Source organism: Temnothorax americanus, unplaced genomic scaffold (assembly GCF_048541705.1).
Source record: "Temnothorax americanus isolate GAGA-0224 unplaced genomic scaffold, ASM4854170v1 Scaffold47, whole genome shotgun sequence".
NCBI lineage: Eukaryota > Metazoa > Arthropoda > Insecta > Hymenoptera > Formicidae > Temnothorax > Temnothorax americanus.
This window is the reverse complement of record NW_027509624.1, coordinates 581360-599398: the sequence shown is the minus strand read 5'-3', so window position 1 is coordinate 599398 and position 18039 is coordinate 581360. Positions and strand designations below refer to the sequence as shown.

The window sequence follows — 18039 nt, the reverse complement described above, 5'->3', positions numbered from 1 at the left end:
GAACGGATGGGTTGCTAGGGAAGCAATTGGCCCGCAGCAGCGACGTTCCACGTTACCGCGACGCAACCGTCGACGAAGTGTTCATCGAAGATTCGCGACCGTAAGCAAACCCTCCGCGAATGAATTGTCAGGTCAGGTGGGTCAGGTGGAGCCCGTCAGCCCGAGGTGGTGATCGTAGAGCGCAGACGTTACCGACATTACCGGCTCGATTCGCGCGATCTGCCGTCGGTATTGAGGGTATCGAGATTATCGAGTTCTATCACGTTGGCTGCCCTTGCGCGGATCTGATCTCAAGTTTGAAATTTTCGCAACGACGAGAGCCCGCCAGTTCGCGCGTTCGCTGATCGCTCCAGTCAACTCCATCAGTGTCCAGTTTGCTCGCGTCGCGGGTCGCGGTCGGCTAGAAACTCGGGAAGTTATCGTCTGGAAACGGAGGTACGCAACGCATAATCGACGTAATCGCGAACGGACAATGGAGTCCGGTGACGAGGACATGTTCGCTATCAGCGACGAGGAGGCGTCGTCGCCGGCGCCGGTCAATCCCGTCGAGGAGCACCTGCTCAAGCAGCTCGCCGACGTCCAGCACAGGATCGACGTCGCGGCGAGCGAGATCGCCGAGACGAAGGCGATCACCGCGAACGTTTTGAACGTCCTGGAGTGGCGCGCGCTTTACGGGGAGGACGTGAGCTCGGACTCGGACAGCGAGGTAATCGCGCGATTTTATACTTGCGCGTAGAATAAACACGAGTGTTCGTTTCTACGCGTAACTTCAATCTCTTTCCGGAGCTGGACGCAACGCTTTACGACAGCCTCTCGCGTATAATCGTTCAAGCATTCTCTCGATTTGGAGCATTATCGGCAAGCTACGTTTTCGGAATCTCTCCGAGTTGAAAATAAAACGCTTGATTTTTGCGAGAAATAATAATTCAAGTCCTTATTTGAATAGTTTTCCCTGTCTGAAGATATTAAAAAATTTTTTGCTCTAATTTAAATTCCTTCAAGGGAGGCCCCAGAAGGAAAGTGTCGATAAGTACTCCCAATGCTATTTTGTTACACCGGGTGTGTTTTTCTTCATTAATGGAGTAACAAGGAAGGCTACACAAAATTCCAAAGACAAACACACCCGGTGTAACAAAATAGCATTGGAAGTATCGATACTTTAATTCCTTTCGATACGACATCCCTACCCAGGAGGGCCTTTTCCATTTAGAACAGAAAGAAAGACCAGAGAAGGTCCTTTATATATAGATGTGGAAAATTGTGCGTTTTTCCTTCGTCTTCATTTCTGCAAAAGTTTCACTTGAAAATTAATCTGTCGTATTCAATATAATAATGAGTATCACAATATATATTGCCCATTAACTAATGGTATGTGAAATATATTTAAATATGATATTATATATATATAATATATTTTTGACGTTACCAGTTGTACACTGCTGAAGGAGTACCTGTGGCAAAGAAACAGAAACGCAGCAGGGCTAGCAGCACGGAAAATAATTTGGACCTGAAATTTCAGTGGCAATGCGTACTTCAGGATAAATGGATTATTGGAGTAGAACTGTTCAACAGATCCTGTTCGTGAGTCATTTGTCAATTGTGATATGTAGTCTAATGTCTGATACAATGAAGGCGACACAATCAGGAAAATTATCGAATTAAAAATGCATATTTTATAGCTGCAAACCTGTAGGAGACCGATAAAAGATTTCTACACACAGAATATCGTACAAATGATGTTTATTCGACAATGTGTTTTACTTTGCGAGTATAGAAATCCGTAACGCCGAGATATTTTTGCGGCATTCATATACAATCGTTGATCGATCACGCAGACAAATATTTCATTTGAGACTTGAACCTTGAGTATCCAATTATTTTAATTAATTTCTACCGTAGTGAAACGTATGCAAATGTTACTGTTAATTGACTCAATGTTTTTTACTCGGAAATATACGTTTTTCATTATTTCTCGAAACAACGTAATTCTACAAAATGTTTGCATCTTAAAGTGATGTTATGTGATATAAGTTAGTTACCTTAATAATTTGCACCATGTTTCCTTGAGGCAGTACTATTACCATCGTTACAGTGGTACTACATTTATGCTTACAAAGATTATTGTGCAGTTGTCGCGGACTCAACTCGGTGGCGTAATTAGATATTCTTGTTGCTTCATGCAAAACTGAGACTATCACAAATTCTCTTTAATGTCGCGCGTGTCACGTACTAAAAATCTTTCAATCTATCTAGACTTTTCTTAATCTTATTGCATTTCTATTTAAAGGCTTCAGCAACTTTTATTACTAATGGAACCTAACTCAAATCTATATATATATCATACGCCATTGAAACGGAAGATAATTGAGAGATCCAAAATTTTGAATGATCAAGATACTGAGATACAGCTTTCTCCAAGCTGATAGTCGTAAATTTGTAAAAATTTAGTTTATCTTAACAATTTAAGTACCCAAGCAACGAACTGCACGTTCATATTTGCAAAACGTTTGCATCGTCCTTATTTATCGTAAATTTTCATTGAGATCTATATCTTCTAATCTCAGTATAACAATAACAGATAAACTTTAACATATGCACTATCAAAATGTTCAATATGACAACGCAGTTTACATGTAAATGACAAAACCAGAACATATCCTTCCATCCTTTTGAAGTCCCATATAAGAAATGCGTTGATCGTCACTATATACATATTCGAGTGTCACACTTCTTATCCCTCCAAATTTGTTTAAGCGCTACCTACGATTTCGTTGTGTGTCGCATGCCTCGTTCCATTTCATGTACGGTCTCACACATTTTAAGCATAGACGAAATGCCATCAGGAGAAATGCCAATCACTTACACGTTAGTGTAGTGATTTCATCCCTACCAAACGCCAAGTACTCTTCGGGTGAATAATCGAAGAGCACGAAGTCATACCTGCGAATCGTAAAGATATAAGATAATTTTACATAATTATTTATATCGCTATTATATCTTCTATCGTACGCGAAATTACGGATGTAAATTTTACGACTATCGTATGTTGCCGCGAACATACCTGAACATTTCGTAGAGCTCGTCAATCTGTGTTTTGGATAATTGCGTAAAATAATTTTTTATAACATCTTTCGTCTGGACGCCCTTAGTAGGATTTTTCCACTCGGGTTTGATGATGTGCCCCACATGAGCTTGCTTTATGAGATAGTCTTGGTCGTCCTTTAACAAAAAAGAGACAGTTTTAAAACGATTCTCTCGATTCAACGAAATACATCTATCTCGTTTAATATTCTACAAAAAATTGGGGATCATTTCTTACAACACATCACGTGAACGTAATCAAAAATTTCTCGTCTATCGTCGGCTCTTATATCGATGGTATCAAGGAACCCGATTAATTAAATTTACTTACATGCAGCGTCTCGAATTTAGCTATCACGTCGAATCGCACTTGGCAGGGTGTACAGAAGTTCACGACTGGTGTCCAATGCATGTCGAGATCGTTCCCCGCCCTCCATTGGCATAACAGCCATCGGACAAATTCCTCGAAGAGCGGATATCTAGGTCCTTGCCTTGTATTCGTCTTCGAATCCTGTATTTTACGAAAGATTTATTTTAAAATTTTTTGCGCGACAGGAATGATTTTGTCGATCGAAATCATTAATTTGAATTTGAAAATAAATTTGTACGGTTGCGCAGGAAAAGTTGATTCCAAATTTTTTCAACGAATCTTCCCAAGTATCTTTTTTATTGATCTGCGCGTTTTTCTATATATTTCCATTTCCATATAATTTTCGCTAAATCTGCGATTCTGGTTGGAGAAGAATTGTAAGTAACTTATCTGGCGTGAATCTGAATGGTTATTATTTATAAAAATCGTCGAAAGACGGATTACCCTTGCCCTGTAATGCCAAACTATGTGTGCACCGAGGTTGCTGTGAAATGTGTGCGGCAGGCTGTGCTCCAGTTTATCTCGATAAGCGCTGAGCAATCTCTCGAAGGGATGCCGCACTATCAGGAAACTGATGCTGTCGTTTAGATATTTAGCCAGCTCTTCCGCGCTATGCCTAGGATACCTCTGTCTGGCTAGCGAGACTGGCACTGCTTTGGAGGCCTTCAGAAATTGCGGGCTGTATCTGCAAAGTTAGCGCAATAACGATTTATTCATTGATGATTCATCATGTCATTCATGATTTATCAATGACGATCAATTATAATCGGCTCTGCTGTTCAGTAGTTCAGTTAGTATTTTAGCAAATTGACGATGTTAAGAAATAAGAGAAATAGAGAGTCTTCGCACGAGTCCGGGTAATTAAAATAATTAAATATTTATCTGTAATATTATCTTTTTTTTTTTTACAATTGTATCTTGCAATCTGCAGCGGTAAATTACACGGTATATATGTTTTATCTCCGTCGTGTTCGTTTTCATCGTTTCCGCGAGGAAGTTTAATTACGTAAACGACGATGGGACTTACCCCGCAAGTAAATTAAAGTTATACATCCATGATGTGGATGCTGCTTTGAAAACATTGCACCATATAAGGTGATATTCTCTATTTACAAGGAACTCCCAGGCGTTCGGCCTGTGAAGCGAGTCGTTGCCAGGACGATCGAGACCCTCCTCGGCACATTTTTCCGCCAGAAATTTCCGCCTGGCTGTTAGACGTTGCTCAGTTTCCGCCGTCGTAATCTGCTCCAATATTTTCTCCTCCGGCGTCAGATTCGCGTCCTGCCAAAATGTATTGAGTCCTCGATTTGTAAGGCAAGACTAATTTGTAAGAAAAGACGTAAATCGATACCCTATATTATACGCAATAGCTTATTCTGCCGTTCGTTTAATGATGTCGCCTTGATCGCGTCATTAAATTAAGATGCTTTAAAATTACGGAGTGTCGAGAAATGCTACTACTGTCATTTATCGTTAACTTGGCCTAAATTAATAGTTAGTGGGCGGTTATACCCGGAGACTACTCCAATGAACTATAAAATGAGCCGGTGCTACTGAATTATGAATTGGACACTGACGTAAGAGTTACGATATAAGTGTATCACGTAAGATACGAAATGTATCGAAGCTTACTTGCTCGATTATCTCGCTCAATCTTTATAATGTCTTTGCTGACAAATGACAGAAATGAGAAATACGAGTACACGAGCGCACGCGCTTTATACATGACAATTTAGTCATTATTATTACACTCTCCCAGTTATTATTCTCTCTATTATCATTTATGACGAGTAGCCTCGTTTATGCATACGTCTAATTATCGCATTATCCGCTTAATAGAAATTGGAAAAAAAAGATTTGCTTATAACGCGCGTCGAATGGAATTATGAATAAATGCAATCCCCTCGCGATCGATATAGACTTAACAGCACTTGATTATAATACAGGTAATTACGAGATACCGAGGACCGCAGGTAATTATCAGATAATGAGAGACTCAGATAACTATAGCGGTAACCACGCGGTTAGAATTGCGCACATGCGAAAAGTTATGAGAGCCTGATCATCGATTGAGTTCGAAGCGTCCATGTACGCGAATCGCAATGCGAATCTTCCCGTCAAGACTTATACGATTGCGACATGTACATATATTGACCTTCTTCGCGACTCGTAAGGTTAATTCGATTTCCTAATTTCTGCAATTAGAATTTTAACACGTGGCTATACGTGTACTGCACCGCGTTGCGTCGAATGCACCGAATGCCGGTCTTGATGAACGTACGGTACATTTGCATTTAAATTGGAGATCATGTCACTTATGAGCGCATCTCTTTTTTTTTTTTTTTAATATTTCTCACATCGCTTTCAACATAATAAAGCGCTTAGTATGTTTAATTTATCAAGGAAAGTAATTGTGGTATGATTTTCTGAACTAATAGTTAATTAATAGGAGCTAGTTCAAGTGCTACCCGTAGCTAAACATGATATATGTTTACAAGCGATAAGTACATGTGTACACGTAACAAATAACATGTGTGCAGAACGAGCTGCACAAGAGGCAATTTTGTGTACTATATTGAGAGATACTATTCAGTGAATCGTGTCATGCAAATAAGATGGTAAGACGTTTCTGCGATTTCATGAATCATCTGTATTTTTGGGAAATTGGCTTCCGAGATGCTCAGAAACTATATATATATATATATATATATATATATATATATATATATATATTGTATATATATATCTCCTTTGATTTGCGTCATCCTCTTATCAATGTTTTATTTCGTGACGCCCATTCACAACAATTTCTGTCAAAAGACACAATTTTTCCGTTACAAGCGGTACAAATTAGAAATCTTTCAGTAATCCGGTAATTACAGAGTAAAGTATCTTACGTCAGCCCCCACGGGATTGTAAAGGATTAGTAATTTAGATTGCTACAAACTGATTGCGTTCGTGCCGAAACTCCGCAGGGAGTGACCTAAAAGCCAAGCCGAGAGACGTAAAAACTGATTTCTTCCCTCGATTCCGACGAAGTCGTATACGACGTATCGTACGGCGCGGAAAAGCCGGCATCGATATCGGCATTGTATAGCGCGGCAAGCTGGCAAAACCGAATGCCGAACTACCGGCTTCCGCTTATTGATTTCGATGTGGAACGCGCCTTGTGCGGCGACGACGAATGTGGGCCACGGAGGGTGGTGGCGCATCGCGCACGTTTCTGCACTGGCGCATCGTGCATACACGTGCCACCTGCGAGGCGTTAGGGCGGCACACCGCCGTTATTTTCCTGCCGTGTTTCTGCATTATTTACATTAAGTAGGTACCGTTTGTTATTCAGCAGTTAAGACAGATTCCGGTTAGGTAGCTTTCCTGCAATCAGATATTCTCTCTGTCGCGACTTAAGTACTGTTGTACGAGAAATAGCGGATTCTCGAGCCTTCCTTACAACACGTTTCCTTTATTTCGAGATTGTATGACAATCGCTACGGTCGCATTTTTTCCCCGTTATTTTTGGCCATTATTACGTTTTTACTCGGCGCATTAAAGCGTAATAAGTAATTAATGTCTTTTGGATAAAAATGTCTTTTTTATTTAGGCGGTGCTGGAATTAAAATTGTATTTTTGCTTCTAGTTTTGGCTTCTATCTCTATTACTGTTTTATTCCTGACAAACTTTAATCCACGTCCACATTCGAGTTTTTACATCTCTGATTGTGAAACGTTGTATTCTACGCTCTGATTCAATTTTTATTGCTCCGCAAGAGAGAGAGAGAGAGAGTAACTTTGTTAATAAAGACAAATTACACGTCGTTTTTATTCTAATGCAATATAAGTTTTCATCTCACAGTTTTGTCAATATTAATTTTTTCCAACGCGTGACTTTCCGGTTTATGCGCCTGAGACTTTGTAGCAAAAATATGGACTGTCACGCGTGTGTGATGACCGTAACTTATCATGCGAATGCTCCGACATGTAGAAACCCTTTTTCGCGGCGTTATCTGAATCGCGGATAATCTCACCGATTCTGTGAAATGTAATGCTTTCTTTCGGCTTTATACATGTTTCTTCTTTTGTCTCATCTATTTGTCGTCACGTATCGTTAATGAAAAACGCTCATTTAAAAAATTTAGGTCAATTATTTGTAAGAGTATCGTATGATGTGCGAAAATTTTCAGACTATACAGTTATACAAAATCTCAAAACTATGAAAATTTTTTGTTGCTCAAAATTTTTTATATTTTACGTCGATAAACTTCTCTTTACTTTTTATAAAATTTTCTTCTTAGCGCAACGTATTTTTTTTTCTCTGAGAACAACCGAAATTTATTTGATATATATATTGAAGAGCTTATTATATATATATAATAACATATTCAGATCGCGATAACATATATGTATTCCTATTGAAACGTACATTTATAATTATTTGAAAAATCCCATGTCAAAAGATTTAATGGGTATTCGTTCCTGACAATCGTGAAATGATTATTTAGAAGCAATTTTGACTACCTTTCCGGACATTTAAATGGGTTTTAGGCGGGCACTGATCCACGTACCGCATTGCGCCTGGAAATGTGCCAATCTATGGTCGTTGTGCTTTACGTAAGGCAAACGTTTTCGGTCTCCCAGGAATCGGGGATGCCGGTAGGTACAGAACTCTGCGTTTCCTCAAAATCAACTCTTTTTTTAATGCGAACTTCTGTTATGTTCTGTTATGCGTCAGGAATGTGTAACGTGCCTTCTTGAAATAGCGCACGTTTAATAGAGATAAATGTTTGGTTAAGTGATAGCTCTCGGAAATGGAACCCAGCGCGAAATGATCGAAAGTAATTAAAATTTAGATTATACATTAATCAATATTTGCGATTTTTCTAGTGAAAATGGGCGGGAGTTCATGGCAATTATGATGATTACGAGGCCCTAATTGACTCTGGAGAATGCTATATTGAAACTAGAACGCTAATGAAATATCATGCTAATATTAAATGGTCTACACTGATAAACATTTGGCTTTCGAATTCCACAAATTATACTCGAATTATCCGAAACAATGCAGCGCATTTTTCGGATACCTATACTAAAGATCCGCGAAATATAAATAAAATCTCCGCGAGAGATAACTCACCTCCAGCGAATTCTCGTGCTGCAGGCTGTTGGTGCCATCCTGGCCCGACAGTATCAGGACGATGAGCGCCAGGACACCAGCGGCAAAAATAGCACGGCGAATTCCTGCCAAGACGCGACGACGTGGGGTCATCTTCTCCCGGAGAACGTGTTTCCGTCTGTACTCATATCGGACTGAAACACGTTCAAAGCGTTTATCATACGGCGTTTCCCAAGTAATAAATCGTCGTAATTAATTGGCGATTCGCGAGTCTCCGGGTCATTACGTTAATTGCATTGTCTGTCGATCGCTTGCGACACCGACACTTGGAATCTCGTTAACGAGCGACGTTCGAGATTGGGTGATAAACGAGCCGTCCCGCGTGAATGCGGACGTAAACGTGTTAGGGTATTGCAGCTCGGGTATTATGCGCCGATCAGAAATTATTTAGCGTTCAGCACTCCGCAATTTGTAGCTCTCGCGTCTGATGAACGGAACGTTATGCTTGTTTTAGCGAAGCAACCGTTTAAAATTCGGCAGTGTAAAATGTAATAAATAATCTTTATTTCATGACGAGGTAGAGACGATAAAATTTAAAGTTGGTGCGATTTTTTCGCATCAGGTATGGCGTACGCGTGTTCCGCTTTGACGAGGAAACGTAGCGCGATGATGACAAATATACTATTTTACATCCTCGCGCGACGCATCCTGGTATTTGACCCGATCGATTCGATAGTTCGATCAATATTGTAATCTTCTTTTAGAATTTTCATTAGCAATTCTCCGTTATATCGACGTACATTTCGCCCTAACGCCTACGTGGAAAAACAACTGTATGGGAGAACGCACCTGCGACGAGTAAATGTTTGTTCCACACATCAGTATTTCAATCAGCTAAACTAAACATATAAACTTTGCAATATTTGTATTCGGTAAAAAAAAAACATTAAATTACTTTTCTCAAATATATACAAGTATTTTCTGTGGTATACTCTGCCACGGAAAAAAATTTAGCTAAAGGATTTACTACTATACGGACAACTAACATTTTTTGCTGCGAGAGCTAATTAATTTTGCAAGTTCAGCAAAACTGTTTGCTATTGCAACAAAATGTTTTGCTATTATTGCAAAATTAATTAGTTCTCGCAGCAAAAAAAGTTAGTTGTCCCATATTTAACAAATATATTTGCTGTTGCAGCAAAACCTTTTTTTCGTAGTTTTGCGTTTGCAATATCTAGCAGCTCGTATATAAAGACATCGAATCAAGACACGCGTATAATGTCTCAAGAATACTCAAGTCGATGATTCAGACGATACAATAATTAGACCGGTGAAGAGAATTATAGGAGGCATAAGAGGAGGAATAAACACTTCGTTTATTCGCAGAATGCCACAGACGGCGTGAGAAGGAGGCGCGCCAGCTTGATGGAATGGGTAATTAGTTTCGCATGTCCCGGGACCGGTATATGCGTTCGTCCGTGTATCGAGATCGCGAGTAATCGCGCGCCGAGCAACCGTGGAGTTGCGGAAATGTGACCGCATCCACGTGATAAGCATTCGCGCGCTGCAGAAATTCTCACGGTCGGTATGCCGGCGGTAATGTCAGCGTGGATGATCCCATTCGCTGTTTGACTTTCTCGACGTTGTTGGTTAGCACAATCCTGTGTCTGACTGCGCGTCGAATGGAATTCGCAGATTCGTCGGGATTTGTCCATTGTGAACGTCGGATTACGTGAACCGTTATAACAAAGCATCATAATATTATATATGTATGAACGATTGGATTAGTCATCGTTTGTTAGAAGGAAGTTCGAGATATTTCATATGCGCAATATAAACGTACCAAGGATAATCTGAGCAATAAGGAGGAAAAGATTTTAAAAATAACACATTGAGTGTTAGCAGTTCTCGATACCCGTCGTAATTACTTTGCAATTAAATGTAATTATTGCTGGCGTTTTATGAAACAAAGTCTTTCGTTAGATGGATAATCGCAGGGGGATGTGTAATTATCGAATAAAGCGAAATGTAGGCTACATAAATCTCGCTTTTCATGAAACAAGTTTCGCGTTGATATATCGCTCGCGTTGCGCTTGACGGGTAAAAAGAGCCGAAAAGAAAAATTGCACAGTTGCGAAAAGGATTTAGTAGGGCGTACTTTTTCGCGGAAAGCGTTGCGTAAAAAGTACGTACGATCGAATTCCATCAGGCTTTATAAAATAAGCGTGTTTCGGCAATAGTTTATAGTATACCAGTATTTGTGTAATATACTATAAAGCATGAGGGGTTGTAGATGTTGCTTTTTGACCAAATTTTGACAAAATTGCTATTTTGATAAATAACTGTTAGAAAATGGTGATTTATTGAGATAATCGCGACTGCTCTTTAATAATTTTAAGTCGTAAAGAGCGCTAATTATTATTAGAATATTTTAGTATAATTGTTTCTAATAGTACTTTCTACACCTATTTTGTGTATAATAAACTCGTTTGCTGCGTTGATGTTGCATATCATAATTATCGGTATACCAGTCGGTCAGTTTTTAAAGCAAAAATGACTTCTTTCCGTTTTATACCGTTCAGATAATCTATTGTGCCATTCATCTGCGATCACATAATCTTTACGTAACTCTATTCTTTATTGTGGACTCGATGCAATCAGAAAAATGTGCTTTTCCTGCTTCGCTGTCATCGTGAAAAAGTTGATTCAAGCTGACTGAACAGTCGGATAATTTTTTTTTTTTAATGGATAATTGTGTTTATGATGAGATATATTACGTCGATAATAATATATGTAATACAACATAACAAGAAATGGAGAGTCATATCGGTCAGAACGATAACTCCCTTACGCAACATTAGTGCGAATATAAACAGAATTTATCTTATTCGCGAATAGGCCATCTTCGTGCAATATAATGCGAAATGGATCCATACTCGGGATTTCAGCCTTAGATTACATAAGCCTGGGGCGATTCTGTGTGCATGTAACTTGTGTTTTCCGTGAGATCCATGACGGGAGACACGGTTTGTTCCCACAGGGAACGATCTTTGATCTCGAATCTCGACGCGAATGGAACTGTTGATTTGTAATTCACGATTTCATTTGCACTGTGTACGCGGAATAAGAACTTACTGCTGGAGCATGTGACAGCGCAGATGTTGGCTCAAGTATTAACCTATTATCATCCGATTAAAATTTTGTCAATAAAAGATAGCGATTTGGAAGATAAGTAATTTGAGATGGAAAAACTGCTGATGTTTTTAGAAAGAATTAACTGTCGATTAATCTCAATAAATCTTAATAAATTTTATTTAAAAAAAGTATAAGATGGCGACAATAAGATGACATTATTAAAATTATTAAAGAGCAGAGTCTTCACTCAATGTAAATACGACGCGTATTTGTAAAATTAGATCAGAGACAATATTTGCGCATAAAAGATTCGTGCGTAGGCGGTGACTGAACAAAATATCGTTAATCAAATTGTATTAGTCATGAATGTTATGACTCGGTAAATACCTGGCAACAGATCGAATAATGAAAAAAGGAAGTACGGTTGCATGTATTTTATAGAAATGGTCGGAAACTACTTGTGTGTGTGCAATTGTTCTTTTTCAAAGATCGGTTTGTTAGAACTAGCCTTGAAATCATAATCTATACGACAAGTAACTGCGAGAAACATGTTAAAGGAATCAAATGGCAGATAAGATTTCACTCTTTCTAAAGTCAATTGATTTCGACCTTAATTTAAGTAGGCCGGTTGTGTCAATTAACATTGACTCGATTAGTTCATTTCTTCTTCTGCGTCTGTACTATATGGGCAGGTCTATCTTGTATAAAGAGAGATAGTGAGAAGATCTATAACTTATCGTTAGTTAATCTGTATTATCGGTACAATTTGATCCCTTCCATCCCTTTTTAAAAGCCGAAAGAAAATGAGTCAGTTGAATCATGGTTCGTTTAAGGTAACTTTGGGCTCAGTTTTAATAACGATGAATTCTAACTATATATAGTTTAACTTCTTGATTTTTTTTTTATGATTTTAATTTATGGCACTAGCGATAATAAATGATAGAAGAAAAAAATTTGATGATATTAATAACATGGGGTTTCAGTCAGATTAAGTTAATTTGCAGTTTCCCTGCAATACCGTATCATGAATACGTTAGAATCCCCAGGTTTGTCACAGAACAATCGCGACACGTCGTGATAATTTTCACTTCAGTCTAACATTATTGTTGACCGTGCACGCGATTCGACATTACGTTAGCGTATCTTTGTATTATTTAACGCTATCGCGAAAAACAGCGCTTCCTGGTTGACGACGGCCGATCGGTCTCGCAAGAAAAACAGTCGTGTACAGCTGTGTCATGGGTTCACGGGGTCAGCGGGTGGCCTTTCTAATCCCGGGATCTGCGCGGCGGGGGACCGCGATACCACCGGGGAGACCTCCGCGTCTCCAGGTCGATCGTCGCGTGTGTATCGCGTCGCGGGTAAGTATACCTTCTCCGGGCATATATCCGGCGGCGGGATCACTGACGCATTTGTTGTCGCGCGCGAGCGTCGTCGGCGGGCGTCGTTTCTCCCCCGGATCGGTGCAGCGCGTCGGTGCGAGGGACGTCGGACGTGGTCGCGCCGCAGGAGGCAGGAGCGCGTACGCGGTGTGTGGTGCCACGTGATGCGTGCCGCGTGTCGCCAGGAAAAGTACGATGCCGTACGATCACGGCGGCATCGTGCAGATCACTGAGGCCGACCGACCGGCTCGCTCCACGAGCGCCTCGACGCTCGCGTTTCCGATTCCGACGCTACCGCCCGACCCGTCCCACCAGGGCCGGCTTTCGTATAGGGTACCTCTCGCGATATGCGCGATGTTTCTCAGCCGAGAGATCGGAGCACGCCAAGTACTCCGGCCATCCCGTTACGAACTTTAGAACATTAATCTATATACATATTTCTAACTTAAAGTTGAGAAGCCATATCTGGAAAGAAGTTTCTTTTAAGTTTAAAATTAATTTCATGTTTTTGACGGGTACGGTATAGAAGTGAATACGTACATACATGTATACACAAGAATACGTATCAACAGAATTTATTTATATCTTAGTACACATATGTATATAGAGATTATACGTACACAGATATGTTTTCCGTGGCATCTCATGCGTGAATAAAAACAGTTTAAATTCCATAATAATAAGATGTAGTAAAATTAAAGTGAGGCTAAGATCAAAGATGCATTTGCAAGTGAGCGCTAGGTGAATATGAGAATAGTAAATATTAATCTTACGTCGGGGTATAAATATCCGACACCAGGCCTGCGGCTTGCCTCTTTTCGTTCATTGGTCGGTTTTTTCGCGGGTCGATTTGCCGCTGGACGTTTCTCGCGCAAACGCGCCGCGATTTGCGAGCCACCGCGAGCAAGTGAACGCCTTCTCGGTCGGGGATCGATCAATTGAAATTGAAACTTAATTATACTAATGACAACTCGTGTGATTCGCGACGTATCGACCGCACCGTACAATCGTCAATTGCAGACGCTGTTTCCACATTACGGATTCGATATTGCAACTTGCGCCGCGAAAAATTGACGAATGCAATGTAACATTTTCCTATCTTTCTCGGATCCAAGTTTTATGAATGAATTTCAAATACTCAATTTTATAATTAGAAATAATGTGAATTATATTTTTACGCTAATATTTCTACATCACATTCAATTTTACTTGTTTGTTATTATTCGCATCTCAATTTGTATTGAAATGTATATAGAAGAGAAGAAAAATAAAATACGAAATTACTGAAAAATAAGTACCGATTAACTTTAAATGAAACACAATTGTTGTTGATATCTTATTTTTTTTTATTCGTCAGTCAGAAAATATATTTTTATATTGTTTTGGTGCGATCTTTTACGGCTGTCTTCACTTCGTCATCGCTAGTGAATTGTTGTGGCACTTGAAATTCCTTTATCCGCTGACTTCCGCTTGATTTTTCACTCGAAGAAATTTTTAGCGGTTTCTTCAACAGCGGTGATGAGGTGAAAATAGCTATACCAGATTGCGTCAAGACGTCGCCAGCAGATTTCTTCGACCCAACTTCTGTCGCGATACAATATTTCAATTTAGAGAGCAACGAGCTGAAAAGTAGATTTTAGAGTACGTAGAAGATTGCGACGAAAAATAATGAAATCGGAGAAGCTTCTTTCTTGTTTATATATATTCTCACGTTTATTAGCCAATCAACGTTTATTTTTTACATGTATCTAATATGAAGAAATTTCTATATAATTAATTAATTTTTAATTTCTCGCGCTTTAACTCGCTCTATAATAGATATATTGTTAAAACGCAAGCATTATGTGTGTAACAAGAGAGAGGAACATAAAATATTGCGCGCAATTTGGATTTCATATAGAAGGATTGAAAGAGGAAAGAAGGAAAGAAAGTAAATTTTGCATATTATATCAGCGTTCACTATATAAATCGCAATTTACATAATAAAATTATTCCATCACCGTTGATATCGCGTTATTATACTTTTGCAGGAACATCGCGATTAATATCTTTGTTCGTAGGTCGATTTGCCATGGATAATGTCAATGTAAGCGTTGCATTCAAGGTCGATTCGCGTGTGCTATATCCGCCAACTTGGCAATCGCGTTATCTGTGCGTCACCTGTTTTGTTTTTTTGGGAGAAAAAAAAACCGTCTGTAATTTTTTAAATATAATAATACTACTTGGAATATTATAACGTAATATAGTGTCGATTAGGAAATGTTAAAATTAAATCCATATCTTGCAGAAAATGCAAATCGAATGAAAGAAGAAAGATTTAGTTGAATTGTTTGAATGGCGAAAGTTGAGGTGGCGTATTTTCCTTTTTTATAAGGTACGAACCAATGGTGGTCCGTCTTCGATTATTCTCGTATCGATTCTCGTTCGGACAATAAATCTGTCAGTTTAAATACGACGCATTTCTTCTATCATTTTTTCTTATTGTCACCATGATTGTCGTGAATTGATATTCAAATAAAATGAATTAAAATGCAAGCTGTTTATCGCTTCGATTAGCTCGCAACGATCTGCATTCATGTTATGCTGCAAATATACATTACGAACATTACGTAATATCAGGGGTTTTCATTAAATGCATTACTGAATATATACATAGAAGTATCCTATACGATTTATGCATGCGCACAATAATAAGTCATTCATTATTATCATTAAATGCTCTTTAAATCTGAATCAGTGAATAGTCACTGATTCACAGTACTATTGACTGATTCAGATTTAGAGAGTGAGGCATATCTGTATCGTGTGACACATCAACGAATTTTAACTAAGACATTTTCCTGATTTACTTTTAAATGTTAGTTTTGAAAGTATCTAGTTAGTGACACAACTTTCCTATTTTTGCCGTCGATATTGACTTCTCCCGTAGAAAGTACGAAATATCTCCTTCCCAAGAATAGTTTCTCCCAACAAATCATGACATCACATCACGATGCAAAGACAGTTTATTACCATAAATATGTAATGTAATTAGACAGAGGATAAAAATTTCTGAGAGCTAAAATTAAAATTTCTGAAATAACGAACTTCTTTTATCGTTATCATTCAAATATCAATAGTGATCAATAACGAGATAGTGATTTGGAGGATTATCAATATTAAACTTTTAATAGAATAAGCCGCAAAATTCTTATTTACATTAGGGGTATTCAAATAAGTTAAAGTTTAACGGTTTGACAGGTAATGTCGGGTTAAAGTCGAGTAAATAGTTAATTTATTAACTTTGGGCGCGCTACTCTTCAAGGTTATGCAAAATACATAAGTGACTCATTAACCTATCACATAAATCTTTGGGTTAAAAGTGTAAAAATTAACTTTTTACCCGACTTTAACCCGACATAACCTGTCAAACCGTTAAACTCTAACTTATTTGAATACCCCTATTATGAAATTTAGATGAGCGTTAAATTCCGTAAAAATAATAAATATTTGTTACAACTATAATTTATGCGCTACGAACTTTACATTCTTTAGAAAAGCAGCAACAAAGATATTTTATTAATATACATGCGAGCTAAAAACCGAGTTGGAAACTGTGTGTTGGAAAAAAGAAGTTCTTATAGACGCGATTGTTAATAGCTTAGATTGCGGTTATGTAAGTTTTCTTTGCAGCACGTTGCTCAACCCCAGATATTACGTGTCACCTATGCGGGGCGAGGAGATTTTCGGCGAGTCGACCTTCTGGAAATTGAAGGAAGAACAAGAAGAAGAACGTTTCTTTTATACGAAAAAGATCAAGGTGATCGAACCCGGATCTGTCGTGGCGACAATGGTGCTCGATCTACCGATGTTCGATCAGGAACCTGTCGTCGAGTGTTGGGGTATAATCTTGTACGAGACCAATGACACACAATTCCAAGTCCCAGTGCCACCCATTCAGCTCTCCATTGTCGAAACGATCGATAGTTCGTACATAAACTTTTTAAATGAGAGCGAGTACGGTGCGATATTAGCCTTGAAAAGCACGTCCACCATAGAAAGGATCGTTAACGTTCAATTCTCGAGAGACGATCAAGACGATCAAGACGATCAAGACGACCAAGTCGACCAAGATGATCAAAATGGGTTCGGCGACAAACTCTATCGTCTTTTGGCCGCGAAAATCTTTACGAAGGTTCGCGGCAACGTTTTCTTGGCGAAAGAACACGGCTCCCTGATGTACTGTCTGGTCGAGATACAATCGATCGATGTCGACGAAGCGAATATCAAGATCTTCGCCAGGTAATGGATGAGTAGAACCACGCTTTCTTCGGATCGCAATTTGTGATAAAACGTAGGATGGTAGATTTACATTATCAACGATACGATTGCAGATCTGTCAATCAGCTGAACATAATATTGCACCTTCTGCAAGACAAATTTCTAAATGTATCTCTTGTGGAGGAGACTGATGATTGCGTTGAGGCTGCGATGGCTCTGATACGCGAGCTAACGATGATTCGCGATAAGAACAACATCCGCGAGATACAAGAAGCGAAAGTGATAACAGACTTACTTATTCCTTAAGTTTTATTTTATCACTGTTTATATAAAATATTGCTTACTCGTAGAGGAAGCTTTGTTTTTCTTGTATTATATTAATATGCAATGTAATATAATTATGTTGACATAATGATATCGTGTAAAAATATACCAAAAAAACCAAAAATTGTTAACAATTGATGTAGCAATATATCATGCGAAGAACAACATCGGCGAAATAGAAAAAAAGCATCAGTATATTAAATAAATTGAGATTTCTTTACTTTGTCTAACTTTTCATCTTTTATAATATTGATGTAATTAATATAAGTATTGAAATAAAATTTATATTATTACCAATTGTTATCATCTTACTTTCTCAAGAGATTAATATAAATTTATAACATATAAATTTTTTTATTATGCAATATATTATCACAT

The 18039-nt window shown here is 38.6% G+C and overlaps 2 protein-coding genes across 3 annotated transcripts; one reads left to right on the top strand and one right to left on the bottom strand.

Annotated features, from left to right (window-relative positions):
- LOC143903464 (uncharacterized) lies at positions 1-17958 on the top strand. Its single transcript, XM_077417070.1, has 4 exons — positions 1-706; positions 1430-1581; positions 16750-17358; positions 17451-17958. Exons 1-4 carry the CDS (start codon positions 473-475, stop codon positions 17641-17643), a joined length of 1188 nt encoding a protein of 395 aa, XP_077273196.1. The 5' UTR covers positions 1-472; the 3' UTR covers positions 17644-17958.
- Positions 1724-13321, bottom strand: LOC143903465 (carbohydrate sulfotransferase 11). Of its 2 annotated transcripts, none has more exons than XM_077417072.1 (7): positions 13067-13321; positions 8582-8754; positions 4479-4732; positions 3902-4136; positions 3413-3592; positions 3062-3219; positions 1724-2940 (listed from the first exon to the last, which is right to left on the bottom strand). In XM_077417072.1, exons 1-7 carry the CDS (start codon positions 13077-13079, stop codon positions 2856-2858), a joined length of 1098 nt encoding a protein of 365 aa, XP_077273198.1. In that variant the 5' UTR covers positions 13080-13321; the 3' UTR covers positions 1724-2855. The 2 variants fall into 2 exon arrangements, with proteins under 2 accessions (XP_077273198.1, XP_077273197.1); XM_077417071.1 differs by having other exon boundaries at positions 3896-4136; positions 13067-13320.
- Positions 17959-18039: the final 81 nt, after the last annotated feature.